Source organism: Dendropsophus ebraccatus, chromosome 5 (genome assembly GCF_027789765.1).
Source record: "Dendropsophus ebraccatus isolate aDenEbr1 chromosome 5, aDenEbr1.pat, whole genome shotgun sequence".
Lineage (NCBI taxonomy): Eukaryota > Metazoa > Chordata > Amphibia > Anura > Hylidae > Dendropsophus > Dendropsophus ebraccatus.
In genome coordinates this window covers 101,425,955-101,441,514 of record NC_091458.1, presented here as the reverse complement: position 1 = coordinate 101,441,514, position 15,560 = coordinate 101,425,955, and the positions used below count along the sequence as shown (strand labels likewise).

At 45.5% G+C, this 15,560-nt stretch overlaps 1 protein-coding gene across 2 annotated transcripts in view; it reads right to left on the bottom strand.

Moving 5' to 3' along the window:
- CYFIP1 (cytoplasmic FMR1 interacting protein 1) overlaps positions 1-15,560 on the bottom strand; it is an 82,878-nt gene that overhangs the window by 60,577 nt on the left and 6,741 nt on the right. For both annotated transcript variants that reach the window (XM_069970838.1, XM_069970837.1), the window contains exon 2: positions 901-1,024. In XM_069970838.1, the coding sequence (XP_069826939.1) occupies positions 901-1,017 (117 nt within the window). In that variant the 5' untranslated portion in view covers positions 1,018-1,024. The remainder of the gene's footprint in view (positions 1-900; positions 1,025-15,560) is intronic.

The window sequence follows — 15,560 nt, the reverse complement described above, 5'->3', positions numbered from 1 at the left end:
CATCATATACGCTCTGGCCATGATCCCATGCGGACCCGCAAATAACTGACATGTCAGATTTCTGTGGCCGCAATTCAGCGGCTCCAGGCGCTTGCTTCATTGTGTGCTGTGGGAGGTTCTGATGCGGGCGCGCGCTGATGCGTCCGCATCAGAACATGACCACTTTCTTTCAGAGACAACACGACTCTTGTCTCCAGTTCAGGTGCAGTTTGCAATTAAGCTCCATTCACTTTTATGGAACTGAGCAGCCAAACCCGCCCAAGCTGGAGACAAGAGTGGGGCTGTCTCTGGAAGAAAGTGGCCATGTTTTTGTAGCGCTGGATAACCCCTTTAATGACCACCTTATGAAAGTGTAAAATTGTTGTATAATGTGAAATCCCAGGTTTCTGCTTTGGAATTTATAATTTATATTGGTTTTGGCTCATCTCCCCCGACTTCTTGTACTACTGGACAGACATAGAATAGTTCTTTGTCTATTCATCCGAGAGCATTCACTGGGCTTGCAAAGGAATGATAAAAAGACAGGTTTTAAAGGGGTTTTTCGATTTATTATTACAAGTATGAGATCGCGGGGTCCAACCACTGCATCTCTATACCGCCTTCTTGTTCCTTTGCTTTGAATAGAGCAGTGGGCCAGCGCATGACCCACCCCTCCATTCATGGAGCCCCAGGAGAGAGTCAGGTATAGCACTCTACTATCTGCAGGGGACAATCTGGAGATTCCTGGGGGGCCCAGAGGTCAGAACCCCCGCCCTCTATATCATACTTGTGCACCTATCCTGTGGATAGGAGACAAATAATAATAAATCAGACCCCCTTTAACAAGAGCCCCTTCTATTGCCTTTCCTTTCTGGCAGAGGTGTGCTTTTTTATTCAGTACAGGATATAGGATTATTGTACCTGATACAGCAAAGATGATGGCGGAGGCTCAATGCACGGCTGCTGGTCTGGTAACGGCAGCTCTTCCAATAGATCGACGTTGGACAGAGCGTCCTCTAACGTAACTTGTGTCGTCATTGTGATGCTGTAAAAACAAAACAAGTTAAGACATACAGGTTGGGGGGGGGGGGTCTGTGTATTTTTTTTTATCCTTGCTTTGTACATAGTGCAAATAAATTAATTATTAGTGCAATTAAATATTAGTGCAATTAAATATTATTTAAAATTTTGCTTAGTTTTTCTTCTACAGCTTGCTGTGTTAGCTCTATTTTCTCTCTGTACTTCTAAACTACCTATATGATTCTCCCCTGTAGACAGTCTTCTGTATGCTTTTCTCTCTGTCCACTGCTTGCATGAGCAGTCCTACAAGGTTTTTTTCTCTACTATCCACAATCTGAGTTTATGTGTAAAGGGAATCTGTGAGCGGTACTTCTGCTGCTGATACAGATATATAATTAGAGCATTGCAGCTGACAGCTAGTGCAAGTCATCTGCCCATTACTATAGCAAGTCTTACCATACGCTTTCATTTCAGAAAAAGGTGCTGCACAGTCACATGTAACATATGGCAAGCAGAGACATTCATTTTAAATAAGTCTATATGGTACAGTAATCTGAAAGAGACCAAAAGAGTATCCTGTATAGCAGAATAGCTTTTCCTCATGTTCAGAAAGTGTAAGCATAGTCCATGGGTGACAGATGCTACTGTTTGACATGGCAATAACAGATACAACATGAGATTTTTATAGCATTTCATGACATACCTGTTAAAGCCTAGTGGGGACATATGTCTATGTACAGAATTGATTAAAACCTCAGTATAACATATACACCTGGGAGCTTTCCCCTGCGTATAAGCTAAGCAGTGACAAAATGAGAAGGATAAGAATAAGGCCTAATCCCTTTATGTCAGCACCACATTGTTTACAACCTTCTGTTTGTACAAAACAAGATGAAAATGAATACGATCATTCGGCCAACTAACCTCTCCCATCCTCCCACCATCATTTTCTATGGAAAGGAAGGGCTTAAGCCGCAGCCAGAGAGCTCTGGCTGCAGCTTCTCTCCAGAACAAAAGAGTAAGGCAGTGATTTTCCATCCACCTGACCTCTATATCCACTGACATCTGTTGATGGTGTGTCGGGAGAGCCCCACACACCTTATACCAATGGCTGAACCTTCCGCAAGCAGTGATTACGGCTGATAAAAGTGTAAAGTGTATGAGGACCTTAAAGGGGTTGTCCAACGAAAATCTTTTTCTTTCAAATCAACTATTGTCAGAAAGTTATATAGATTTCTATTTAAAAAAAATCTTGTCTACCCATAGTTATCAGCTGCTGTATGTCCTGCAGGAAATGTTATTTTATTTTCATTCTGACACACTGCTCTCTGCTGACATCTCTGGTCGAGACAGGAACTGTCTCGGTTTTCTATGAATCCCTATAGAAAACCTCTCCTGCTATTCTATATACGTTGTTTCTGACTTGTTTTGTATATGATATAGCTCAAATATCTTAGATGCAACTTTAATATGAGGTTGTAATTCTGACATTTATTATATGAAAAATGTAATAAAAAGATTGAAACAGAAAACCTCCCCTGCTCTGGACAGTTCCTGTCTCGGCCAGAGATGTCAGCAGAGAGCACTGTGTCAGACTAAAAATAAAACATTTCCTGCATGACATATAGGAGCTAATAACTATGGGAACACTTGAAAGTTTTTAATAGGAGTTAATTACAAATCTATATAACTTTCTGACAATAGTTTATTTAAAAGAAAGAAAATTTCGCTGGACAAACCCTTTAAATGTGGCCAAACACATTAGATAGCTGAACCCTTGTATAGCTGGCAGCAATCTCTCCTGACCCATACACGTGCACACTTGAGTCTGCCATTGTACATCGCACCATGGCATCTGGGGGACTGTCAGAAGGCCCCTCCATACACATTAGACTATCGGCAGGTTTGGCAGGCAGCTAAACTGCCTAGTGTAATGCTGCGTTTACACGGAGCGATAATTTGCCCGATCGTACGATTAACGATTTTGAAATAACGATGTGTTTTTGATAACGATCAGTGTTTAGACGGAACAATATATTTATGGAAAAATGGTATTGGGATTGTTTTGCGATCGCTTAAGCCTATCTCACACATAGGTTAAATCGGTAAAAGACTGTTTACACGAAACGATCTGCGGATTTGTTGCAAACGACCAACGACAATTTGAAAACATGTTCAAAGATCAAAATGAACGATTTCTCGCTCGTCGCTTGATCGTTCGCTATGTTTACATGGAACGATTATTGCTCAAATGCATTATCATGCAAATTCGAACGATAATCGTTCCGTGTAAACGCAGCATTAGGCCGCAAGTCCCAGCCCAACCAGGTGTGTAATGACCTGAACTGACAGCATCATAAGGATCCATGTTGGACTTGTGGCTATAATACAGACGCAAAGATGTACCTATATTATGTTCACTTAAGGCCTAAATTATCAACTGAATAAAAATTGTGAAGAAATTTGACAGTTCAAGCATAAGAGGTTTTATCACGTATCAATGAATTATTAAATCTGCTTGTTCGAGAAGAACAATACTGAACAATATTGGTTATAACAAATATTACTGCTCAGAGTTTGTAAACAGTAAAGCAATCCCTAACCGTTGCGATGTTACTATGCCATTTTCTCTGCCCACTATACGCTCATTAAGAATAGAGAAAGTAGCGGGGCACTACCCTCAATACATAGCAGTTTGGCAAGATGGCTGCAGATGCTCTGACGAGTAATGGTATATAAGTCCTGCGTTTGGTCACACCCTTCACAAGAGATAGAAAAACGGAACCAGCAACTTCCTGTAGACTATCACAGCACACTGTACATTCTGTTCCTCCTAGCAAACTATGCACAATGTACAAACCAACACATTTCTACTACGATAATGTATAAAAACCCATCAAGGGGATATTCTGTATACAGGTCTTTGGATAGGTGTAGTCTACGCCATGCTTTCTTGTTTATTGTCATAACCACACAACATATTTTTTTTAACACACATTCACATAAATTCAAGTAAGTGAAGTGTTTGTTATTTCAGGGATGATTCCTGGTAAAAAGTGTTGAAAATGGAAGTTGCCAACCAGCCCGCTCCACTTGGCACAGCATGTCGGTACAGTAGCGTGAAGATTGAAATCGTTTCGGAGCTCCCTGCAACATCATGAATGATGACGGCGGGAACTCCAAAGTTTGTTCCATAGCACATTGTGAACAATTATGGAATATGTGAATGACACCTAAGTGTCCCAGAGTTTTCTCTGCCTTCACACTCATCATTTAGAGGAATTAATATATATATATATATATATATATATATATATATATAAAACACATTGTCATTGTGGCTCGAAGTCCTTCCTTTCACTTCTTTATCGTCTGCGGTTTATGCTTAGAGGAGATACCTGAGGCCAGTGTGGTCACAACACAGGAAACTTCAGTGGTTACACACTAGTCATACATGGCACTACTAATACAATACTATACATGACAAGCTGATCTAAATAAGAATTACATTGCAGGATGCCCAGCAAAACATCAGAGCAAGGCGCCATCTGGTAGATCCATTAGTGAAGAATTGGAAAAAGTTTTATGGTCATGTAGATGCAGCAATAGTTCAAGCCATGAAAGAACAAAGTGTGGTTAGAAAATGTATGTGTATGTGATGTATGTGTATTTGATGCACTTCACAATTGGGGCTCAGTTATACAGATTTGTCAGGGAGGCGGGCAAGTTCTCCAGAAATATCAACCTCTGAAGATAAACCTATACAACTAAAGGCAACGCTATGTCCAACCAGCCTGTGATTGTGAAGGCCTCCTGAAAACACTGAGCAGAAGTAGCGACTTCCCTATCCCCACTGATAAATGCCTGGTGCCTGGTGGTAGAGAAAATCTCCCACTAGAACCACACAGAAAAGCAGGAAAATGGTCAAGTAATCTGCATGTTCTTCAGAGCCCAATTCTAACAGTGCAGAATATAGACTGACACCTGTGTATCCATGGATTGCTGCGGCTACAGCACAATGTTGTGCTGACACGCTGGTTTTCTGCCAGCATACAGCTCACCACACACAGACAATGGGGCAGGACGCCGTATAAGCAGCTGTTATGCAACATTACAAACAGCCATAAAATGCAGAGAGATCATCACCTTCCTCTACAGCCTAGCATCATCTGAGGTACGCCTCATTCATTGAGAACAGTGAATAGCATCAGGAATCCGTATAGTGTGGCACTGTTACAGGAAAGGTGTGTGCTATTATTTATTATTTCAGAACCATTGGGGGGGGGGGGGGGGGTTAGGAAAGTCTGCAAATTTACTAACTGGGTGTGAGACACTTGTCTTAGTAGATTTCACCAAATCTGTATTCTCCCATTAGGGCCCAATTATACCAAACCATTACGGGCAGTACTTGACTGATTACTGGCCGTTCTAGACGATAATCGTTTAGTGCACGATGTCGGCTGACCGCTGTCTTAAAAGGGAGCAAGGAGCAATCGGGCGCTGATCTCATCTAACTATACCATGACATCCATACACACAGCAACATATTTATGGAGACACTATTAGGGTCCATTCACATGTGGAGGACCAGTGCGCTGTGGTGGAGCCATTGCCCATAACACTACCCAGCATCGCAGAGGATCTCACAGCATGAAATCCGTGGCAATGCAGTACGTGTCAAACTGGCCTTATGCTTTTTAGAAATGTCTGACTAAACTGCCAACTGGGTCCATTTACACAGAAAGATTATCTGACAGATTATCTGCCAAAGAATTGAAGCCAAAGCAAGAAATGGATTTGAAAAGAGGAGAAATCTCAGCCTTTCCTTTATGATCTCTGTTTATAGTCTGTTCCTGGCTTTGGCTTTAAATCTTTGGCAGATAATTTCTCTGTGTAAATGGACCCTTAGGCCACATTATGCAATTGAGAAACCGCCCTTAGGGTCCATTTACACAGATTATCTGCCAAAGTTTTAAAGCCAAAGCCAGAAACAGACTATTAACAGAGAACAGATCATAAAGGAAAGCCTGAGATTTCTCCTCTTTTCAAATCTATTCCTGGCTTTGGCTTCCAAATCTTTCTGTGTAGAGCAGGGACAGACCCCCCCCTCCCCAAGTTGGCTATTTAGTCATACATTTCTAGTAGGAGTCACAGGGGACATTATACTTAGTATCTCTAAAAGGTACAATAGAGAATGAATGGAGCAATACTCTGGTTCCTAATTCTTAGCCCGGGGGTGAGGCTGCAGTCTGACACCCCACAATCAGACACATTTTTGAGTTTGCAAGATAGGAAAACCCCTTTAACTTTAGTAGTGCCTCTCCCCCACCAGCCCTGTAAAGTTTCAAGAAGAAACTACTAGAGTACTGTAAATTGCTAGTAAAACATATGGCCATTGGCTGAGGCAAATGTGCTCAGTACAAATCTCAGCATCCTGAAACATCCAACACATGAGGAGCCAAGCGGGGAAGGTGAGAAGCGACTTACAGTCTGTCTATGGAGGAGCGGTCACCCATCACCAATGCTATATGGCAAGAGCACAATGCATAGTGGTTGGCGCAGGAAGCAGACGTGACTACGGCATTACTGAACTGTGGTAAGGAGTAAAGCAGAACTTCTTTCCAGCTCTATGCAACATACAGGAACATTGTTCAATGTAGACAACGGTGTGACCATACAGTACCATTGTAGGGTGGGAAAACATAAGAGGCCAAGGATTCCCGCAGTACAACAATATAAAACATACAAAATGCTTATTATCTGCAAAGCAGGTAACAGGTGGCTAAACACATATACATAGGTCCAATTAGATCACTGAAGCACACAAGGCTGGAAGAGGGAAACCTTTTATCATTTTGGCAGATTTATTAAGAGGTGTAAGCCCCTAATAAATGTGCCACTGTATAGCACCTGGCCAAGCACTGCACAGTGACTGGCACAGCACTGGCACTGCACCAGCTTAGAGCTACAATTTAAAGGGATATTCCAGCGAAAAATGTTTTCTTTCAAATCAACTGGTGTCAGAAAGTGCCAGAGATTTGTAATTTACTTCTATTTAAAAAAAATCTCAAGTCCTCCAGTACTTATCAGCTTCTGTATGTCCTGCAGAAAGTGGTGTATTCTCTCCAGTCTGCTCTCTTCTGCCACCTCTGTCTGTGACAGAAACTGTCCAGAGCAGTAGCAAATCCCCATAGAAAATCTCTCCTCCCTTAGGCTAGGTTCATACTATGTAACTGTGCAGCTGTATTTGCGGCTGTAATTGTGCGGCGGTATTTTTGGTGGTTCATGCGTACTCTGGAAAGTATACGATATACGGCTGCACAGTGCACACTATGTATGAATCTACGGCCCTATCGTAAACGGACCCGTAAAAAATGAACAAGACCATTGTTTGCGGCTGGAAATGCGGCCGAGGATTGACAGGCGGCCCGTACGGAGTACTTCAAAAATAGCCGGCAATGATGCCGAATGCCGATGCCTCTAATAGTTAATATATTAAATTAATAAAACACATTTTCTTTGTAATAAAGTCCCTTTCGTTGGTCAATAATTTAAGTCTAACGAATCCATCATTGTGCAATTAAATATACTGTTAAAATAAATAGATATATAAATAAATGTATATTTATATATATATTTATTTTTTGACAGTATATTTAATTGCACAATGATGGATTCGTTAAGAATTAAATTATTGAACAACGAAACTGATTTTATTTCAACGAAAATGTGTTTTATTAATTAAATATTAATTAGTACAGGAAGCTCCAGTAAGCCGTTAATTCATATTGCCGGCAAAAGAGCTTTCTGTACTAATCATCACTTTACTTTAATTAAAACATCAAATGTTTCTTCTAATTATGTTATCACAATAGCATTATTAGAAGAAACATTTAGAATTATATGTGCGCTCAGCTGATTGGCTGATCGGCTGAGCGCACATATAATTAGCGGGTCCGCAGCACAGTGACTTCATTGTGCTGCGGACCAGCGAAGAGGACACATCGGGGTGAGTATAGAGCTCTCCCCACCCCCTCCCCAGCACTGCACCCCTCCCAGCAAGGAAGGGGGGGGTCACTTAACCCCTTTCTTGCTGGGATGGGTGCAGTCTGACATCAGTCTGGCCCCCAAGGGGTTAAGGGGGATGCAACACATCCTCCCTTAACCCCTTGGGGGCCAGACTGTAAGCAGCGATCTGTAAAGATGCTGCACAACACCACTCACAATGATGGGTGTTGTGCTCCTGTTTGTGTGTTTTTTGTGTGTTTCTCCCTTTTTGTTTTTCAGATATCGGTATCCTGAGGATTACGTCGGATTCCGTGGACTACGTCGATGACCAGCGGTTGTTTTTTTTTTTTTTTAATAAAATGGTCAATGAGGGGGGGTGGGGGTGTTTTTATTTGAATAAAAAAAAATTTTAACTTGTGTCTTGTCTTTATTTCTTTACTTTATAGACTTAGTAGTGGAAGCCGTCTAATAGACGGAATCCATTACTAAGTTGGGGCCTAGTGTTAGCCGGTATAAAATGGCTAACACTAACCCCTATTATTACCCCAGTACCCAATGCCACCAGGGGTACTGGGAAGAGCCGGGTGCCAGTGGTCCCGGAGCGTCAAAATTGGCGCTCCTGGACCGGGCGGCAGCAGACTGGTAAGATTTAGGCTGGGGAGGGCCTAAAACAATGGCTCTTCCCACCCTGGTGTTACCAGGCTGCTGTCGTTTGGTTTTTAACCCGGCTGGTTATAAAAATAGGGGGAACCCTATGCGTTTTTAATTATTTATTTATTTTAAAAAAAACACCGCATAGGGTCCCCCCTATTTTTATAACCAGCCGGGTTAAAAACCAAACGACAGCAGCCTGGTAACACCAGGGTGGGAAGAGCCATTGGTTTAGGCCCTCCCCAGCCTAAATCTTACCAGCCTGCTGCCGCCCGGTCCAGGAGCGTCAATTTTGACGCTCCGGGACCACTGGCACCCGGCTCTTCCCAGTACCCCTGGTGGCATTGGGTACTGGGGTAATAATAGGGGGTTAGTGTTAGCCATTTTATACCGGCTAACACTAGGCCCCACCTTAATAATGGATTCCGTCTATTAGACGGCTTCCACTACTAAGTCTATAAAGTAAAGAAATAAAGACAAGACACAAGTTAAAAATTTTTTTTATTCAAATAAAAACACCCCCACACCCCTCATTGACCATTTTATTAAAAAAAAAAAAACAAACAACCGCTGGTCATCGACGTAGTCCCCAGGATACCGATATCTGAAAAACAAAAAGGGAGAAACACACAAAAAACACACAAACAGGAGCACAACACCCATCATTGTGAGCGGTGTTGTGCAGCATCTTTACAGATCGCTGCTTACAGTCTGGCCCCCAAGGGGTTAAGGGAGGATGTGTTGCATCCCCCTTAACCCCTTGGGGGCCAGACTGATGTCAGACTGCACCCATCCCAGCAAGGAAGGGGTTAAGTGACCCCCCTTCCTTGCTGGGAGGGGTGCAGTGCTGGGGAGGGGGTGGGGAGAGCTCTATACTCACCCCGATGTGTCCTCTTCGCTGGTCCGCAGCACAATGAAGTCACTGTGCTGCGGACCCGCTAATTATATGTGCGCTAAGCCGATCAGCCAATCAGCTGAGCGCACATATAATTCTAAATGTTTCTTCTAATAATGCTATTGTGATAACATGATTAGAAGAAACATTTGATGTTTTAATTAAAGTAAAGTGATGATTAGTACAGAATACTCTTTTGCCGGCAATATGAATTAACGGCTTACTGGAGCTTCCTGTACTAATTAATATTTAAAGGAGAAGTCCGGCCAAAATTAATTTTTGATATGTTGTTACTTATGAAAAGTTATACAAATTTCTAATGTACATTAATTATGGGAAATGCACATATAGGGCTATTTCCCTTAATTTAGTAGATCAGGAAGTGTTAGAAATATCTCTGAAGAAGTGACGTCACGACCCAGGGTGTAATTCCTATGGAGTGTCCAGCAGGGGGCGCTCTCTATATAGAAGTCTATGGGACTTTATTGTTTCTATGGGTTTCTATGTAATGTAATGTAATGTAGTGTAGTGTACAGTGCTTTATTGAATGAATACATCTATGGAATACTTTGGGGAGCAAGTGTCCTTGCTCCCCAAAGTATTGCATTAATGTATTCATTCAATACATTCAATACACAGTAAGCCCGCCGATCCGCCGCATTCCCGCCGATCCGCCACACGCTGATCCGCCGCATTCCCGCCGATCCGGACCATATACATTGAACTACAGCTCCCATCATCTGCTTATAGTATGAACAGGTGATGGGAGCTGGAGCTGGGTAATGGATATGACATGCCGCCGGGCGCAGGGGGGAGCCGCTCAGTACACAGCAGCTCTCCCCCCTCCTCCTTCCGGGATAACTTCCGCCTATACCAATGCTGACTCCCTGCCTGACCGCCGCTCTCCGCTCTCCCCCCCCATACATACCGGCTCCCGATGCATCCTGGTGTCCGCGCTGATGCCGGGAGCCGGTATATGAGAGCGGAGAGCGGCGGCCAGGCAGGGACTCAGCAGTGCTATAGGCGGAAGTTATCACGGAAGGAGGAGGAGGAGGGGGGAGCGCTCCTGTGTACTGAGCGGCTCCCCACTGCGCCCGGCGACATGTCATATCCCATCACCTGTTCATACTAGAAGCAGATGATGGGAGCTGTAGTTCAATGTATATGGTCCGGATCGGCGGGAATGCGGCGGATCAGCGTGTGGCGGATCGGCGGGAATGCGGCGGAAATGCGGCGGAAATGCGGCGGATCGGCGGGCTTACTGTGTATTGAATGAATACATTTATGCAATACTTTGGGGAGCAAGGACACTTGCTCCCCAAAGTATTCCATAGATGTATTCATTCAATAAAGCACTGTACACTACATTACATTACATTACATTACATAGAAACCCATAGAAACAATAAAGTCCCATAGACTTCTATATAGAGAGCGCCCCCTGCTGGACACTCCATAGGAATTACACCCTGGGTCGTGACGTCACTTCTTCAGAGCTATTTCTAACACTTCCTGATCTACTAAATTAGGGGAAATAGCAGTATATGTGCATTTCCCATAATTAATGTACATTAGAAATTTGTATAACTTTTCATAAGTAACAACATATCAAAAATTAATTTTGGCCGGACTTCTCCTTTAATTAATAAAACACATTTTCGTTGTAATAAAATCAGTTTCGTTGTTCAATAATTTAATTCTAACGAATCCATCATTGTGCAATTAAATATACTGTCAAAAAATAAATATATATATAAAAATACATTTATTTATATATATATTTATTTTAACAGTATATTTAATTGCAAAATGATGGAATCGTTTAAATTTAATTATTGAACAATGAAAGGGACTTTATTACAACGAAAATGTGTTTTATTAATTCAATATATTAACCATGAGAGGCATCGGCATCGGCATACTGCAGAGGATCGCAAACCCCGGTAATAGCGATTCCTGTAAACTGTTTCCCTGCTTTCCCAGATGCATCCAGAGGTGTTTGCATCACTTTCTTAAGATTTTATTTGTTATTTTTAGTTGAACCAAGTAAATGACCGTATGTTTTCAGCGGCATGTCTATTTTTTCCCACGGCCGTAGTTTCATCCGCACATTTACAGCCGCATAAAAAATACAGCCGCACAGTTACATAGTGTGAACCTAGCCTTAGGGTGCACGTTCACACGTACAGGATCCGCAGCAGATCTGCAGTAGATTTGATGGTGCAAATTTGATGCTGTGTTCAGTTGAACGAACCCTTACACTTCTTTCAGCTGTATCTAAAAATCAGTGGGGTATGAACCTCCAGGTTCTAAACCAGGGGTGGGGAACCTCCGGCCCGCGGGCCGCATCCGGCCCCTGACACCTCCGGATGTGGCCCGCGGCTCCCCTGTGACATGCGCCGCTCTGGAGGAGAAGGAGCCGACACACACGGCATCCTCCTGTGTCTGTGACAGCTGCCAGGAGGATGCTGTGAGTGCCGGCTCCTTCCCCTCAGAGCGGTGCACATCTTCTGACTCCTGCCCTCCTGTGACGTGCACCGCGCTGGTGAGGCAGGAGCTGGCACAGACACAGGAAGATGTGTTGTATGCCGGCTCCTGCCTCACCAGCGCGGCGCAGAGCGGCGCACGTCTTCTGACTCCTGCGGGCTGCGCGCGATGACGTCATTTCATCGCGCGCCGCCTGCAGGAGAAGACCGGCACAGAAGAGAGGAGGGAGAAGAGGACCTGGACAGCGTCGGAGCGGAGGAAAGGTGAGTGGGATGTTTATTTTTTTCATTTGGGGCAGACACTGGGGGTTAACTAGGCCACCAGGGACATGACTGGGGGGGGGGGGTTAACTAGGCTACCAGGGACATGACTGGGGGGGGGGGGGGTTAACTAGGCTACCAGGGACATGACTGGGGGGGGGGGTTAACTAGGCTACCAGGGACATGACTGGGGGGGGGGGTTAACTAGGCTACCAGGGGGACATGACTGGAGGGGGGGGGTTAACTAGGCTACCAGGGGGACATGACTGGGGGGTTAACTAGGCCACCAGGGACATGACTGGGGGGTTAACTAGGCCACCAGGGACATGACTGGGGGGTTAACTAGGCCACCAGGGACATGACTGGGGGGGTTAACTAGGCCACCAGGGACATGACGGAGGGGGTTAAGAAGGCCACCAGGGACATGACTGAGGGGGTTAACTAGGCCACCAGGGACATGACTGGGGGGGTTAACTAGGCCACCAGGGACATGACTGGGGGGGTTAACTAGGCCACCAGGGACATGACTGGGGGGGGGGTTAACTAGGCCACCAGGGACATGACTGAGGGGGTTAAGAAGGCCACCAGGGACATGACTGAGGAGTTAACTAGGCCACCAGGGACATGACTGAGGAGTTAACTAGGCCACCAGGGACATGACTGAGGAGTTAACTAGGCCACCAGGGACATGACTGAGGGGGTTAAGAAGGCCACCAGGGACATGACTGAGGGGGTTAAGAAGGCCACCAGGGACATGACTGAGGGGGTTAACTAGGCCACCAGGGACATGACTGGGGGGGTTAACTAGGCCACCAGGGACATGACTGAGGGGGTTAAGAAGGCCACCAGGGACATGACTGAGGAGTTAACTAGGCCACCAGGGACATGACTGAGGAGTTAACTAGGCCACCAGGGACATGACTGAGGAGTTAACTAGGCCACCAGGGACATGACTGAGGAGTTAACTAGGCCACCAGGGACATGACTGGGGGGGTTAACTAGGCCACCAGGGACATGACTGGGGGGGTTAACTAGGCCACCAGGGACATGACTGGGGGGGTTAACTAGGCCACCAGGGACATGACTGAGGGGGTTAAGAAGGCCACCAGGGACATGACTGAGGAGTTAACTAGGCCACCAGGGACATGACTGAGGAGTTAACTAGGCCACCAGGGACATGACTGAGGAGTTAACTAGGCCACCAGGGACATGACTGAGGAGTTAACTAGGCCACCAGGGACATGACTGAGGGGTTAACTAGGCCACCAGGGACATGACTGAGGGGTTAACTAGGCCACCAGGGACATGACTGAGGGGGTTAACTAGGCCACCAGGGACATGACTGGGGGGGTTAACTAGGCCACCAGGGACATGACTGAGGGGGTTAAGAAGGCCACCAGGGACATGACTGGGGGGGTTAACTAGGCCACCAGGGACATGACTGAGGGGGTTAAGAAGGCCACCAGGGACATGACTGAGGAGTTAACTAGGCCACCAGGGACATGACTGAGGAGTTAACTAGGCCACCAGGGACATGACTGAGGGGGTTAACTAGGCCACCAGGGACATGACTGAGGGGGTTAACTAGGCCACCAGGGACATGACTGAGGGGGTTAACTAGGCCACCAGGGACATGACTGGGGGGGTTAACTAGGCCACCAGGGACATGACTGAGGGGGTTAAGAAGGCCACCAGGGACATGACTGAGGAGTTAACTAGGCCACCAGGGACATGACTGAGGAGTTAACTAGGCCACCAGGGACATGACTGAGGAGTTAACTAGGCCACCAGGGACATGACTGAGGAGTTAACTAGGCCACCAGGGACATGACTGAGGAGTTAACTAGGCCACCAGGGACATGACTGAGGGGTTAACTAGGCCACCAGGGACATGACTGAGGGGTTAACTAGGCCACCAGGGACATGATTGAGGAGTTAACTAGGCTACCAGGGACATGACTGGGGGGGTTAACTAGGCTACCAGGGACATGGCTGGGGGGTTAACTAGGCTACCAGGGGCATCACTAAGGATTCAAATCAGGTACAAGGGGCATCACAGAGGGTTAACTACAATAGCAGGGGCATTAGGGGAACAATACTTTGCCTTGTTCGGGTGCTGCAAACCCCCGCTACTAACTGCCGCGCACGGTATAACATTGAGTGCGGCCCTCGAATGATTTTATTAAGGCCCGACCGGCCCTCGACATGGAAAAGGTTCCCCACCCCTGTTCTAAACGATCAAAACTTTTGACAAGTCAAATTTTTTTTTTTAGAATAACACAGACACATAGGGTCATCTGGAGACACATAGGAAATGCCCATCCAGTAACTTGAGATGCAAGCAGGAAACACCAAAAAAGTAAATTAATATTTTCATCTTTAAATACAAATATAACTCTCTAGAGAACCGCTTTAGCATAAGTGCACACTACAGAATATGCACAGAGACTTCAAGTGGATTTCACCCTGTGGCCTTGAAGTTCCGCCCGTCCGCCGGACTCTAATGATATTCACTGGCGAATTACTCTATCCGCCCCAAAGAATTAAAATATGGTGCTTTTTTTGCAAGAAAGTAGCTGTGCTTCTTCTAATCCTGAATAACCCCATTTAAAGGGGTTATCCAGTGCTACAAAAACATGGCCACTTTTGCCCTACTCTTGTCTCCAGATTGGGTGGAGTTTGAAACTCAGTTCCATTGAAGTAAATGGAGCTTAATTGCAAACCACACTTGAACTGAAGACAAGAGTGGGGCAAAAGTGGCCGTGTTTTTGTAGCGCTGGATAACCCATTTTAGGGTGACTTAACACGTAAAGGATTTCACACAGCCGATCACACAGCACACTATGCGCAGACAAACTTGCAGCGGGATCACAGCCGATCAGAAGCCCGCCCGATTACCCCCCCCCCCCCCCCGCCGGAGCCTATACGTCACCTTCTCCACACTTCGGCTTGCTTCGTGGGTTACAGGCACGTCCCGCTCGGCCAATCAGTGCACTGCCCCGCCGCAGCGCACGATTGGCTGAGCGGGACATGAAGACGCCGGAAGCCCCAAAGCAAGCTGGAGCAGGGAGGAGGTGAAGTATTGGCTCCGGCGGCAGGTGGGTTAACGGGGGGGGCTGCTGAATCCACTGTGGATACGTTACGTGTGAAGGCACCCTTACTGTGAGTACATACCCATAAAGTAGTAAAGATTGCTTGCTCTACGCCATGGGTGTCAAACTCAGGCCCTCCAGCTGTTACAAAACTACAACTCTTATTAT